Raw genomic sequence first — 14,219 nt, forward strand, 5'->3', positions numbered from 1 at the left:
GATTTAAACCCATTAAATCCCTCAAGATCATGCATACCCAGGCATTACTGAGGAAATACAGACACTCATCACTATTATTCTTAAATTTTATTCCATAATAAAAAATAGAAGATGAAAGAAACAGTTTTCAATAATTAAAACAATTACTGGTCAATATAAGGAGCAGTAAACTAATTATGTGAATGATGATTAAGGACCTGATCCATCAAAAGTAATTCTGGGTCCTCCATGACATATTTGCAAGCTTCTACAAAACAGAAATCCAGATGATCTTTTACTGAAGCAGGTCCTATATTACCTACAGAACACTTGATTTCATATTCTATTTATCCTTTTCTTTTTGTTCTTTTTCCTTCTTTTCACGTTCAGCTTTTGCTTCCTCCTCCTCATGTTGTTTTATCAACTGTTCCACCTCCTTTTGTTTCAGAACCCTTATTACTGTCTTTCCATTCTCTCTTGTCAGCGTTGCAATTTCAACTGAAACATATGGGAACAGACAGTGTTACACTTTGTGCTTCAGACAGCGCAATCATTAGAAGGGCAAGAGGGCAGGATACAACTGACAGTAACGAAGGCAGCTCTTGTCCTGCCTGCTACACAGCAGCCTGACTTGCAGGCTAGGCAGCAGCACTCATCTGCAGCATCCTGCGCAGGCCTGTCAACACCCCTCCAGTGATTCTTCCACCAGATGCAGCCACTCCTGCTACTGCACTGAAGTGGCTGGCAGTCCCCAGGCTGGGGTCTAACCCCCATGGCTGACCATTCTCAACTAAGCTACCTGCATGCCTCTTAGGAAGGATAGAGCTGCTGCATCATCTGAGAACATGTTTCACATGACAACTAAGAGCCCAACAAGCCCCAACTAGAGTGCAGCACCGCACTTCCTTTAAGCAAAGGGCCTTCTCCCATGCTGGTTAACTGCTTACCTTTCTCTGCAGAGAGCTTGCTAACATCCATGGTTTTGTTTAGAACTTTAATGGCTAATGCAAGTGCAGTCTTTAAGGTCATTTCTCCTTCTTTGTAGTCTTGCTTTAGCATTGAGACAGCTGCCTGTAAGTGTCACCAAAATTAAAATGGTATCTTAAGGAAATAACCAAACAGTCACTTTTTATCAGATAGTATCAATACATAACAGCAGTGTTTCTTCACTTATCTATTTCTGCTTTGCATTAGTCATCACCAACCCATGCAAGTGCAACTTACACTTGGGTTTTGCCTGATGTCTCAAGAGGAAAACAAGCATAACTTACAGCACTATTATTCCCAATGCACGTAGCTTTCCATCCTCCATAATTTCCACTAGGATCACTTTGATATAGCTGAAATCCATAATGCTTATCCCAGCCAATATACAGCAGTGAAACACCAAAAGGACGCTTTCCTGTTGAAAAGATTATTAGAAATCTAAATTTAGTTACAAAATTGGTCACGACTGACAATTTTCTTTGATTTCTTTTTTCAAATCTCTTTCTGTGAACTAGGATTTAACAGAGTGCTCTGCGCTTCTGTTGCTTGAGATAAGTGTGCCAGCATGTCCTTCTAAGTCCTAGATCAGGGTTGAGAGGCAGCAGAGATGCATTTCATTTAGCCCTAACAGCACTCAATTTCTAACACCACATCTCAGGATTTTAAATCAAAACTCAGTCTTTAAAGAATGTAGCCTAGCTGTTAAAAGTGTGTAATGTCAGTGTTAAAAGTCAAGGACATTAAAAGTTGCTCTTTGACATTATATATATGCAACACACCAAAATTATCAGTTCACGCTTTCTAACATGGTGCTTGATTCACAGAAACAATATTTTTTCAAGTGTTACAATCACAACATTCCTCCATATGGTCCTTTTTGTGATGTACTGTGCTGTTAGGCTGGATGGACCCATTATGTTGAAAGGTCACATATCACTTCTCTGCTGGTCTTTTGAAGGAATTCACTAAATCCAAGGGCACTCAAACCATTCTATTCAAAGGGGCTGAGCTCTGCAGCGGGACCTTGACCGCCTGGACAGATGGGCAGAGGCCAATGGGATGGGGTTCAATTGCTCCAAGTGCAGGGTGCTGCACTTTGGCCACAACAACCCCATGCAGAGATACAGGCTGGGGTCGGAGTGGCTGGAGAGCAGCCAGACAGAGAGGGATCTGGGGGTACTGATTGATACCCGCCTGAACATGAGCCAGCAGTGTGCCCAGGTGGCCAAGAGAGCCAGTGGCATCCTGGCCTGCATCAGGAATGGTGTGGCCAGCAGGAGCAGGGAGGTCATTCTGCCCCTGTACTCTGCACTGGTCAGACCACACCTCGAGTACTGCGTTCAGTTCTGGGCCCCCCAGTTTAGGAAGGACACTGAGATGCTTGAGTGTGTCCAGGAAGGGCGACGAGGCTGGGGAGAGGCCTTGAGCACAGCCCTATGAGGAGAGGCTGAGGGAGCTGGGATTGGTTAGCCTGGAGAAGAGGAGGCTCAGGGGTGACCTTATTGCTGTCTACAACTACCTGAAGGGTGGTTGTGGCCAGGGGGAGGTTGCTCTCTTCTCTCAGGTGGCCAGCACCAGAACAAGAGGACACAGCCTCAGGCTGCACCAGGGGAAATTTCGGCTCGAGGTGAGGAGAAAGTTCTTCACTGAGAGAGTCATTGGACACTGGAATGGGCTGCCTGGGGAGGTGGTGGAGTCGTCGTCCCTGGGGCAGTTCAAGGCAAGGTTGGACATGGCACTTGGTGCCATGGTCTAGCCTTGGGCACTGTGGTAAAGGGTTGGACTTGATGATCTGTGAGGTCTCTTCCAACCTTGGTGATACTGTGATACTGTAATCACTAAAAAGTGGCACTTAAAAGTGGCACTAAAAAGTGGCAAAGCAGTAACCCATTCCCTTCTGAAAGGTTTCCTTGTGTTACAGAAGAGCTGGGTAAAACTGTCCAGAGACTTGGATGCCTCAAATTACATAGCAGAATGATTCTGTGGACATTTGAAAGCACAACGGTCCATGACAGTCTGTTACCTCCAAACTGTGTATAAGCCTGTTTGATATCACAGAGCGCTGTCACCAGCTGCTCACAGGGAATGGGCTCTTGATATTGTAACAAATACCTAACAGGAAAGAGAAAAGAAAAAAGGTTTCAGAACTTGTTTTGTTGACAGTATTCTGTGCCACAGTTAAAAAGAAGGACATTCCCGAGAGCCACTTTGATCTGTTTTATTTTACAACATCCACTTCTGCTCTAAGTGCACATTTGCTTTAATACCCCAGCTGAACTGAATCTGACAGCATAGGCAAGCAAAACCATGTAAAGTCTCCACAGACCCACCTCTGCGCGATCAGTCTCAGCTCGTTTGTTAGAACATTGGCATCTGAGGTTATTCCTGCCACACTGCAAGCCATATCCCTGCAACAAAAACGTACAAGCAATCATGTCTTCATACAGCAGCTCAAGCAGAACATCTACTTTTCTGATCAAAACTATCTAGGTGCATGATGAAACAGGTTCATAGGCTCCTGTCTTTAGGATACACCAGAACTACTACATAACCATTTTGTAAGTGCAGAGGTGGACAGCAAGAAGCCAGTCAGTACAGTAGTCACATGTGCAGTTCTGAGAAAAAGGATCACATTAAAGATGGTAAAATCCCAGATATCTTCATAGGAGCCATTAGTAACATATGAGTGTCAGTCTGGAGGCCACCACAATGATGTGACAGGTCTTCAGTGAAAGTTGCTGGCTGACACACTGCATTTGTATGGCTGCAACCTGCTGATCTTGATTTGATCATAAGAAAAACAAACACTTCACCTCCTTGATCGTTTTGTTAGCTCTTAACTTAGGGTCCATTTTGTTTAACTTGATATTACTACAAAGTTTTCACTACACAGGAAGAATTAAAGAAAAAATAATCCAGGTGATTTTCCCCAAGTGAATTCAGAAATTATTCAGAAGATGGAAGGACTCATCTAGGTGCTGCAATGCTGCCCTGCCTCCTTGCAAATACTTTTTGCAGCACTAGATGCTTTCAAGATCAGCACAGAATAAGAGGCTTGACAGGATGAGATGATATTTGGGCACCCTCTGGCAAGAATAAAACTCCACCTCTCTTGTGGGCAAGAGAGCATAATTTGGAACACTCGTGACTGACATCACAAATTTAACTTCCAGAAAGCTAAAAAGGAAATCATAATAGTGAAATGCATCATCTCTGGTAAGCTCTGACAAATAAACCTACATCATGTTATGCTAAGAAAACAAGATTATTTGGTATCACAAAAACTCCAAAGACTACTAAGACACCACTGAGCTGCAATCTCATGGTGACTTTTGTGTGCATTCTTTTTTCTACCCTCCCAAATGGTACTCTGTAAAACGGAGAGTTCCCAATTTGCTTCATTGCTGCAAGCACATGGCCCTGTGTGTGGAAAGACCAACAAACAGGCAATTCCACCTAAAAAACTGTCCTGGCGATTCAAAACCAAAGATGCTTCCATTTCAAGAGAACTACTGAAGCAAAGAGCAACAAAATAGTCACACCTGACTAAAATGCTGAGCCAGAGTACTACAGCTTCAGATACCGTAACACCAAGTTCAGTGCCAGAATGTCTGAATAGCAGCCATGTTTTGTTACTGATGACATTAGTGGACACCTGATTATCATTTCTACTTACTCGTTCAGTTTGTATATTTTCTCTGAGAAAAACACTTCATCCAGCAGCTTGTGAATGTTGCGTCTCTCTGCCGCTAGCAGAACACCATCATTGGCTAGAATTCCCAAGCAAGTACCTGCGTGTCCAATTGCTTCCATTGCATACTCCACCTGGTACAGGCGGCCTAGGACAGAATTTTAGGTCAGCAACATCAAACAAGTAATGCTGAACAAGACCACGGATGAAAGGGGACTTGAATTTGCAAAAATGTCCCGGGTTTGGGCTGATCCCTCCCCTGGGAAGAAAATTCACAACACAAACCCCCCTCCTTTTTTGAAAGTCAGGGAAAGATGAAATTGTATTTTCTTATAGTATAAGTATAACAATGTAAAGAGAAATAATAACTAGAGAAGGAAGGAAGGGAAAAAAAAACAATACAATAACCTTAAGGGAGATGGGGGAGGGGTCAAGCGGCGGCGAAGCAGCAGAAGCAGCAGTAGCCAAAACAGCAGCCGGGGAAGATAGGTGAAGCTGCAGCAGCAGAAGCCAGTGGGAGAAGGGGCAGAACAAACTGTGCTTCTAGACATTAAGTTCTTGATGCTCCAATGAAATGATATTAATTTATCTATTGTTGCCATTTATGTGGCCTATCCCTGGAATGTTCATCTCTCCCCTATGTCTGAGCTAGAGGATCAGCTCAAACGGCCACAATAAATCTGACAGGTGCCCATCACACAATCCAGCCTTACTTTTGCAGTCTGTTCTCAGTTAACAGCAAATTAATTAATTGGAAAGGAAGGAGGAGTCAGAGAAGGAAAATCCACACATCTGATAAGGTAATGCAGAGCACTGCCAACGTGCAAAGCAATTCCTTTCTTTTTTCATGGAAGAATAAATTGGCAGTACTCTCTGCTGTAACAGAATGAGCCCAAATGGATTTTCAATGTAAAAAAAAAAACTATCTACTTGATACTCGATGCTTTTAATTCATCCCATTTAAGAAATACCAAATCATGGTTTGTACATACTTGTACAAGAATAACAAGGAGAGGTGTGATTGCAGCAGCAGGATATTACACACTCCCAGAAGGATAGAAAAATGGTAATAAAATCCATCTGTACTGACACAACAGATGAACGGTGGTGATATACTCAAGTAGCAAGCAGCATAACTCACTGATGGTCTCATTCTTTTGCCTACAACAACTTTCTAAGTCGCCACTTGGGACCTCTGGTGCCCATAACAGAACTAGGCACTGCTCCTAGCAGTGAAATGATATACCCAACTCATGTGAAACATGCTCTAAACAATCTCTGTACAAGTAGCTCCTCACTTAGTTTTGAGAAGCTGAACAGACAAGAAGTTACTTTTAAGTGTGGGGTTAAAAAATACCTTCTGGAGAAAATATGGTAGTTCTGGAGTCGTATCTTCGAGACTGTAAAAAGCAACAGGTCATCATGTATCATCGTTCTACTTGACAGAAAGCAACACCCTAAAACCAGCTCTGCGCCCCATATAAAACCCCCAGCGTTTGGTGACCGCCTTTTGGTACCCACGGCAACAAAGGAACGCCCCTATTCCTACACGCGTGGGCCTGGCCCAAACACCCCCCCGCGGCCTGACCACCCTCCGCATTCGCCAGACACTGCAGCCGAGCTGCAGGAGCCACGGCCGGGCCCAGCCGGGCCGCGACTCGACACGAAGCTCCCAGGAAGGCGGGCTCGACCCACCACTGCCACTCACCATCGTGCCGGGGACGCGCTGGGGGCAGTCGGAACTCGAGCCTGCAAGACACGGCAAGCGCGCGTTAACCGGCACCGAGCGCCGCGCCGAGCCCGCCCGACTCGGTGCACACAGACCCCGGCCCCGGGCAGAGCCGCAGAGGGCGCTGCAGCCGAGCCGGCTCAGTGCCCCCACAACGGCCGCCCTGCAGAGTCATCCTCCCCGCGGCGCACCGCAAGGGCCTCGCCTCCCCCCGCACCGGCTCGGCTCGGCCTGGCGTGCCCATCCCGGCCACCCGTCCTCACCCACGTCAGGCCGGAACTGACCGAGAGGCCGCGGAACGAGTGCGAGTCCTGTTCGGCAAAGAACCGGGCGCGACAGCTGCGTCCAGAGCTTCTCTGCAGCGCCGGAAATGGCCGCCGCGCCTGCGCGCTGCCGTGCGCCGGATCAGGACCGAGCGGCCTCCTCCTTCCCTCACACCGCCGCCAGGCGGCGCTGCCCGCAGGTGCGCCCTCCCTCTCACCCCGCCGCGGCGCAAGAGAGTGGGAGCCGCTCCAGCGCAGCCAGCGCAGCCTTTATTGCCCGTCGGCGGTCAGGCAGCCCGCGGCTACTCGGCAGCCGCGCCACTCGCGTATCTTCCGGCGGTCTGGAACCACGCGCGCTCCACCGCTCCTCGGCCCACCTCAAACATTCTCAGGAGGTGTTTCCACCCGGTTCTGGCCGTGATCGACAGGTATTCCTTATTCTCTGGGTACAGCAGAGCTGTGTGGGCTGCAAGGACCAGGGACTGCGAAAACCTCCCGCACACCAGGAAGAAGAGGGCACCTCTCTCCTCTTCTGTGAGCGGCAGGACGCTTTCGAACCCTGCCAGAACGTGCCCCCCCACACGCAGAGGGTCTGAGCTCTCGATCATCATGTACATGATCGCTATTGCCACTTCAAATACATAGTAGCCGTAACTCATGTCGCTAAAATCCAGGATGCCCGACACTCTGTACTGAAGACTCTCCGGAGAAGCAGAATTTGAATCTACTAGAATGTTGTGGTCATTAAGGTCTCCATGATTGATACCTAAACACATAAGGAACAGAAACAGTTTTTAGTATTTTTTAAATACAAAAAATGCCATTTCTCAGTGAAACAGGTTTAAAAAGATGCATAGAAGCTCGAACTAACACAACAGCAAAATCATAGCAGTGTCCCTCAGCATCAGGTGTGACCTCTCACAGGCTTACATCTGCCTAGGAAACGTTGTTACACTAGCAGGTGACCAGACAGCAGCTGATACGGGAGTGTTACGAGACTTGCATTTGTTCTGGAACTACCTGGGATATGCCCCATGTTTTCCAAACACTGAATGGCACTGCTCAAATCTGATTGTCAATTTATCACCAACATTAATTTGAGCTGAGTTATAAAGACAGGGTTAAATAGTCATTTGTGCCTTTATGAGAACGAGTACTCCATATATTGTTGTTAAACAGCATGAAAAAATCATCACCTTAGCTGGAAGCAAACACATCAGAAAGATGAAGAACTGAAGCTGACTGGACAGCACATTTGTGATTTAGTGCTGTGCCTAGCACATGTCTAGCTAGGCTAAAAGGTAACTTGAGCTTTTTCCCCTTCCCCACAGACCCAAACTCCTATAACAAAATTCAATGTCTCAGTTCAAAATATTACAGTGAGAATAAAATACTCACAGGGTCGAAAACTGCTTAGCTTGGGTATTACTCTCCCTTTAAACTGCTCGATAACTTGTTCCACAACTTCACGGTGTTTGTTCTGGCCCAAGGCATAAGCATACTGATCTAAAAGAGGAACATTTGCCAGGTTCCAAATGAACTGACCTCGATGCAGGCTTTTTACTGATGGATGACAGAATTTCTGTGGAAACAACACAAGACAAAAGAGGCTCTAAGTAAAAGTCCTAGTTTTAAGATTAAAAGGCTTGATTCAAAGCCCCTATAAGCTTGAACAGGTTCCTAATGAGACTCACCAAAAAGCACCAAAGCTTTGACTGTTGCTTTATACTAAACCAGAAAAACAAGAATGATTAAGGCGAGTACCTCAGTATCTACACACAACCCAAATGGAGTTCTTAGCATTCTTTAGGTACAAAGATAAGCTTGAGTCATTCCTCACTTAATTTATCACTGATACAGACTTTCTGCAAGGTGACCTTATGTAGCAACTCTGAGGCCTTGCCAAGGCCAGAGTCCCACACACACTGTCACACAGCCTAGATTGCACAGCCTGTGCTACAGAAAGCTGTGGGAGCAGAAGAGACAAAACCTGCCACCACGCTCTGAACTGGCACACTGTGCTCTTAAAGGGGGTAGCTTGTAAGGGCAAGCCTTGGGATCGGCTGATACATGAAAAATCCTTACGGCAGACATACTTTGTGGAGATACTGCACAGTGCTTCATTCATATGAACAACCTTTGTACAACCAGGTAGACTAAACATTTTCAAGAAGCAAGGTCTTTACCTCTCTCACTAGCAAGTAAAAAAGGTGGTTGGAAAAGTGACATTCAAAGAAGAAAAGCATCTCTCTCACTGCATAACGGACTTTAATTCTTTAATGCTTATTACTGTGGCTTGTGGGCCACATTCTACCAGCATACAAGGCAAACCAAAACAAACAACTTCCTACAAGACTAGATGGCTTCCTCAGAAAAAAAAACTATGCTTGTAATTGAGATTCTCAGAGATACCTAAATGATAGCCAAAATTTGACCCATGTATGAAAAAAGAAGGAATAAGGTCAAGCCTAAACCAAAACTGCCAATATTAATGCATGATGTTGGTAGGCAGGATGCCACCTGTAAGCAACCACTGCAACCTTCCCAGTACAAAGTAAGTGTTCCATCCTACTTTAAATGGGTTATCAGCTGTGTGAAGGGCAATAAAAAGTCAAGAGCCCTTGTTACTGTCAAGTCTCAGAGAGTCACCTTACAGCCGTGAATTTATTTCCACGAAGAGGATGTGGCACATCCAAGTGGAAGGATGCAGCAATAGAAGCTGTGGTGGGATACTGTTTTGCGCACAAAATTGAGCATGGCACATTGCTGTCAAGCTGACCAAGTAAATTAATTGAGTAGAACAGAAAAGCTGTATTTTCTGATCTGCCATCAGAAAACTTAATACCTTCAGCATTAATTTCCAGTGTGATATTCTGTAGTTTTGACAGTAATGACTGTAATTGTCTTCCTTTTAAAAGGCCAAACTTAGTAAATGATAAACCATATGTTAAGGGCATAAAGACATTTTTCCATCAACATCTGCTTTTTCATCAGCTATTCCCTCCTTGGCAGAACAAGTCACAGGCATATTTTGAGACTAGCTCATCTATATAAGCTATTTCAATTGCATTACAAGAGCATGACCACTGTCAGAAGGCAACATTAAATTATCTTTCCCCATTGAAAAACAGATCTGTAAATGAACAATGTGAATTGCCAGCTTTAGTAACCACATCTCATAACTGTCCAAAATTGATAGCCAGAACATGAAAAGGAAAGGTTAATGAAAGGCAAAAATACAAGAATTCTTTTATGCGATGAACTTCGTTACTGGCTAACTCATCAGCTTTGCTCTGTATAATTACAGAGAACAGAAAAACCTTAATCTGCATTAAGATTATTTGACTGAAAGGGGAACCTAAAAGAGGAGTCACAAATCTCTGCTCATTGGCACAGCTGGTGTTGCAGACAAAGTGTCAACTACCACCAACATTAAAGGGTCACAGCTATAATGACCAGGAGGCAAAACAGCAAGTCAGAACAAATTCAAAATATGACATCCACCAGCTGCATCTGATGGGCACTAAACACCACCACCTTAAAACAAGCTTTACATGCTTCTAATTTGAGCACCCTAGGGCTCTTTCTCTTTACTTGAAACAAGAGTTTTGCAAGAGTAAAAAGAAACCATTACCTCCCTGTTTGTGATACAAAAATACACAGAAAATCCACATAGAATCCACATAGAATCAACCAGGTTGGAAGAGACCTCCAAGATCATCCAGTCCAACCTATCACCCAGCCCTATCCAGTCAACTAGATCATGGCACTAAGTGCCTCATCCAGTCTTTTCTTGAAGACCCCCAGGGACGGTGCCTCCACCACCTCCCTGGGCAGCCCATTCCAATGGGAAATCACTCTCTCTGTGAAGAACTTCTTCCTAATATCCAGCCTATACCTACCCTGGCACAACTTGAGACTGTGTCCCCTTGTTCTATTGCTGGTTGCCTGGGAGAAGAGGCCACCCCCCACCTGGCTACAATGCCCCTTCAGGTAGTTGTAGACAGTAATAAGATCACCCCTGAGCCTCCTCTTCTCCAGGCTGCACACCCCCAGCTCCCTCAACCTCTCCTCATAGGATTTGTGCTCCAGGCCCCTCACCAGCTCTGTTGCCCTTCTCTGGACATGTTCCAGCACCTCAACGTCTTTCTTGAATTGAGGGGCCCAGAACTGGACACAATACTCGAGGTGTGGCCTGACCAGTGCTGAGTACAGGGGAAGAATAACCTCCCTTGTCCTACCATGTCACAAGCACCTACTGGCCATGTTACCTAGGGAAGTGCTTTAGGAACAGCCAGCTTGAAGCCTGGTATCTGAAAAAGGAGTGACACTGACATCTGTGTTCACCAAACTGAATTCTGCAGATCGAGGAGCGCAAGAAGAATTACAGAAGATGAATCAATTGAGAAGTCTATGAGGCCAGAGCTAGGGTAACTGACCTCTGAGAGTGCTTTATCCAACCTAGCAGCCATCTGACCAATCTCATAGAAGATCTGAGCATTTGTAGCAATCTTTGCTACAGGTGTACCTGGCAGGTAAGTCAGCAGTCGGACCATGTACTTTTTCTTCTCAGGTCCAGTACCTAACGAACAAAGAGAGATGCAGCCAGTCAATACCTGCTATAACTAGTTAATGCAAAGGAGAAAGGTTTATCCCAGTGCACAATGTCACCAGATGCAGATGGCAAAACAGATTTCATTCCAAGATATGATTTGCCAGGATGTTGTACAGCAATTGTATATCACACCTTAACACACTTCCAACCTATGCTGGACTTCTAGTCCTCGTGCTTGGCATCACCTCTGCTACAGCAGCCTTCTTCCAGCACCCACTTACACAGTTCTGCAGCAGGAAATTCCAGCTTTTGTATGGAACTAACAGGGAGAATACAAGCAAATTTTGTTCTATTATCAGAGATGGGTTAGAACTGTACTTCACACGATTCCCTAGGCATATAATTTCTATTGCCCTTTAATAAATGAAACTTTTGCCTTTTATTGTGCATGGATAAATCAGATGAATGTTTTCTACAACTAATTACACTGCAGTTACTTCCTCAGTGTTTTCATAGTTAATTATGACTAATTTTGCCTTGCTTGGCTTCAACTATTTCAGTCTGAACTCTTACAGATAGATATAGAGGTCATCTATTACATATCCTCCATTACTTAAAATTAAGCTTAGAGCTTTACTTCAGTAGGTGTATGAGGTGCCATATAGCAAGCTACTGCCAACCAAAGGCTGACACTAGAGCAGTGAGGGTACTCACCTCCGCATTCCAGAGACATTATTTTTCCATCTTTTGTAAGATAAGGACTAGCTGAAGGAAAGCCCTCAGCCTTGAGAAACATCATGGCCTGGGTCTGCACTTCAATGAGGTCAGGCTCCTGGCTGTCTTCTGAATTGGTGATTTTGAGGACATACTCATCAGCACCTTCAGACACACTTTGGTTTCCTGAGACACCCACGTGGAAGTTCTGATCATCGTAGCTGGGAAGTGGCCTGATCCAAGACACTTTTAATCCAAACACCCTGTCAATCAGTTCAGTCACTTCTTTTTCACCAAATGCAGGTTTGGTTAAGGCCTGGGACTGACAGTTAATTCCAGAAGACATCACGTTTCTAAAAGAAAAAGAGAAGCTCGACGACTTTATCTGTATTCTGGCACAAGCAGTAAATTACTGCAACAAAATGCACTCATATATTGGAGGGGAGTGTCAAATCTTCATTAAACAAGCAAAAAAATCCCACCAAGCCAGCCCAGGTTTCTTACATCATGGCTGCTTATCAACTGCTTAGTCTGTAGCACCCCCACAGGCAAGACATCTTCCAGACTGCAGTCAGTCTGTTCAGCCAGAGCAGGCACGAAAAGTTTATTAACTCCGATTGGGTTTAATAGCTAATTTCTTACAGCCACCTAACCACAAACATAGTTAACAAGGAACGATTCTCTACGGAACGTTGCTGCCGAGTCCCAGCCAGGAAACACTAAATTCACGTCAGCAACAGACAAAAACCCCTCATGGCAGAGCTTAGCGTTGAAGCAGTGCAATCTGTGTGCCTGCTCACGGCCTGCAGGCTTCCCGCGTCCGGAAATGGGCACAAACCTGCTGCCGCTCGCCCGCTCCAGGCTGCTGGAAGCCCAGGGCTCCGCCTTGCCGCTGCGCAAACAACCGACCCTCGGACCCTGCTGGAGCCGTGCCGCCCTTTGTCCCACCACCGCCCCGCTCCCGGCCCTCCCAGCGGCGGCTGCTCGCCGAACCGCGCCGGGGCCGCCGGCAGCAGCTCCGCGCAGCTCCGCGCAGCTCCGCTCAGCTCCGCATAGCGCAGGAGCTCCCTCCGCAGCGGGCAGCCCGTCCTGGGCCTCTGCAAACGGCGCTGCGGTCAGCCGAGGCAAGCCGCTCGCCGGGCGGCTGCATAGCGGAGCAATTCAGCGCTGTCCAGCTCTTGAATTGTTGCTCTCAGGAAAGCCGAGAGCCACAGGTGAGGGTTTCGTTTTATCAGCACGCAAGACCAAAACTTACCACACGGTTTTGACTGAAGATCATTCCGCTGGCACCTGAGGCATTTTTCTCAGGATGGCCTTCGGACTGCACACCAGGGTGGAACACTTGCCCAGTCATAGAGACTTAACCAGAAACCTAACTCTCAACATGCACATCTCTTCTCAAATTCCCAATTGAAACTGAGGTATTCGTTTTCTCCCCTGAAATACTGCAGAAATTATGTAGGAAAGGCTTACTGTAGTTAAAAAAACTACCAACTGCAACAACAGCCAAAAAAACCACCCACACCCCAGCCACTCATATTTTTAAGACAGTTACTAAGAATCCTCTTTCCCAATACTTCAGTGTTGTTCATAATGTTAAGGATAAATGCAAAACATCATTTTAATCCAACAGGAAATGTAGGAGAGGGAACCAATTTCTGCAAGAAACAAGTCCTTTGGATTCCCCCCCTCCAATTTGAAAATAGATCTTACTAAACAAAGTGATCAACCGACTAATAAATCTATTTCTGTACTTCCCTCTCCCAGATTCTAAGGCTAAACGTTTAGTTCACTGAACAAAACTGAGGTACAGGAAAACATTCCTGCTATGCTGGTGACTTTAAGAGGCATGGCAGGTTACAAGAACAATCAGAATACACTCGCTCCCTCTGTGAACAGAATCAGAACACATTCTGCAGATCTGTACCTTATTAGCTTTGCCTTAGTTTTCAGACAGCAGTGCCAACACTTAAGACTTAGAGACCTCCGTGCTTCTTCTGCTTGCCTGGTGTTTGGTTGGGAGCACACCGTGGGTGTGACGCAATGCACAGAACTGAAGTTGTACTTCAGCCTTTCTTATCATGATCTGTAAGAAAGGTAAGACTTGAATAATTTAGCATCTCTATAGTGGATGTAAGTTTAGTCCCTCTTCTGAAAGCGAGTTTTCAGATGTGGGTCAGTGTTAAGACATCTCCAAATCACTTTTGAAGATCTTGTCTTAGCTGTAAGTTCCATGTGCTGTGGCCATAAGCTTAGGCAGCAGCTTGCTTTAGGACAAGATTTGCTCTTGAATCTAAATTA

At 45.6% G+C, this 14,219-nt stretch overlaps 2 protein-coding genes across 4 annotated transcripts; both read right to left on the minus strand.

Annotated features, from left to right (window-relative positions):
- Positions 1 to 72: 72 nt before the first annotated feature.
- On the minus strand, positions 73 to 6,785 carry PSMA4 (proteasome 20S subunit alpha 4). Of its 2 annotated transcripts, none has more exons than XM_064157350.1 (9): positions 6,671 to 6,785; positions 6,366 to 6,406; positions 6,015 to 6,057; positions 4,643 to 4,805; positions 3,297 to 3,374; positions 2,990 to 3,078; positions 1,251 to 1,381; positions 927 to 1,050; positions 73 to 477 (listed from the first exon to the last, which is right to left on the minus strand). In XM_064157350.1, exons 2-9 carry the CDS (start codon positions 6,366 to 6,368, stop codon positions 323 to 325), a joined length of 786 nt encoding a protein of 261 aa, XP_064013420.1. In that variant the 5' UTR covers positions 6,369 to 6,406; positions 6,671 to 6,785; the 3' UTR covers positions 73 to 322. The 2 variants fall into 2 exon arrangements, with proteins under 2 accessions (XP_064013420.1, XP_064013421.1); XM_064157351.1 differs by having other exon boundaries at positions 6,650 to 6,785.
- Positions 6,786 to 6,897: 112 nt separating this feature from the next.
- Positions 6,898 to 14,002, minus strand: HYKK (hydroxylysine kinase). Of its 2 annotated transcripts, XM_064157349.1 has the most exons (6): positions 13,846 to 14,002; positions 13,174 to 13,363; positions 11,919 to 12,271; positions 11,089 to 11,231; positions 8,048 to 8,231; positions 6,898 to 7,415 (listed from the first exon to the last, which is right to left on the minus strand). In XM_064157349.1, exons 3-6 carry the CDS (start codon positions 12,262 to 12,264, stop codon positions 6,952 to 6,954), a joined length of 1,137 nt encoding a protein of 378 aa, XP_064013419.1. In that variant the 5' UTR covers positions 12,265 to 12,271; positions 13,174 to 13,363; positions 13,846 to 14,002; the 3' UTR covers positions 6,898 to 6,951. The 2 variants fall into 2 exon arrangements, with proteins under 2 accessions (XP_064013419.1, XP_064013418.1); XM_064157348.1 differs by lacking the exons at positions 13,174 to 13,363; positions 13,846 to 14,002 and adding an exon at positions 12,757 to 13,060.
- Positions 14,003 to 14,219: the final 217 nt, after the last annotated feature.

Source organism: Pogoniulus pusillus, chromosome 17, assembly GCF_015220805.1.
Source record: "Pogoniulus pusillus isolate bPogPus1 chromosome 17, bPogPus1.pri, whole genome shotgun sequence".
NCBI classification, from domain to species: Eukaryota; Metazoa; Chordata; class Aves; order Piciformes; family Lybiidae; genus Pogoniulus; species Pogoniulus pusillus.

Coding starts and splice junctions, on each gene's coding strand:
- PSMA4 (XM_064157350.1), bottom strand. Junction 1,051..1,250: donor GCATTGGGAATAATAGTGCT/GTAAGTTATGCT, acceptor TGACACTTACAG/GCAGCTGTCTCAATGCTAAA. Junction 478..926: donor CAAGCTCTCTGCAGAGAAAG/GTAAGCAGTTAA, acceptor CATATGTTTCAG/TTGAAATTGCAACGCTGACA.
- HYKK (XM_064157349.1), bottom strand. CDS start 12,264: ATGTCTTCTGGAATTAACTGTCAGTCCCAGGCCTTAACCAAACCTGCA. Junction 11,232..11,918: donor AATGTCTCTGGAATGCGGAG/GTGAGTACCCTC, acceptor TTTGTTCGTTAG/GTACTGGACCTGAGAAGAAA. Junction 8,232..11,088: donor TGGATAAAGCACTCTCAGAG/GTCAGTTACCCT, acceptor TTGTTTCCACAG/AAATTCTGTCATCCATCAGT.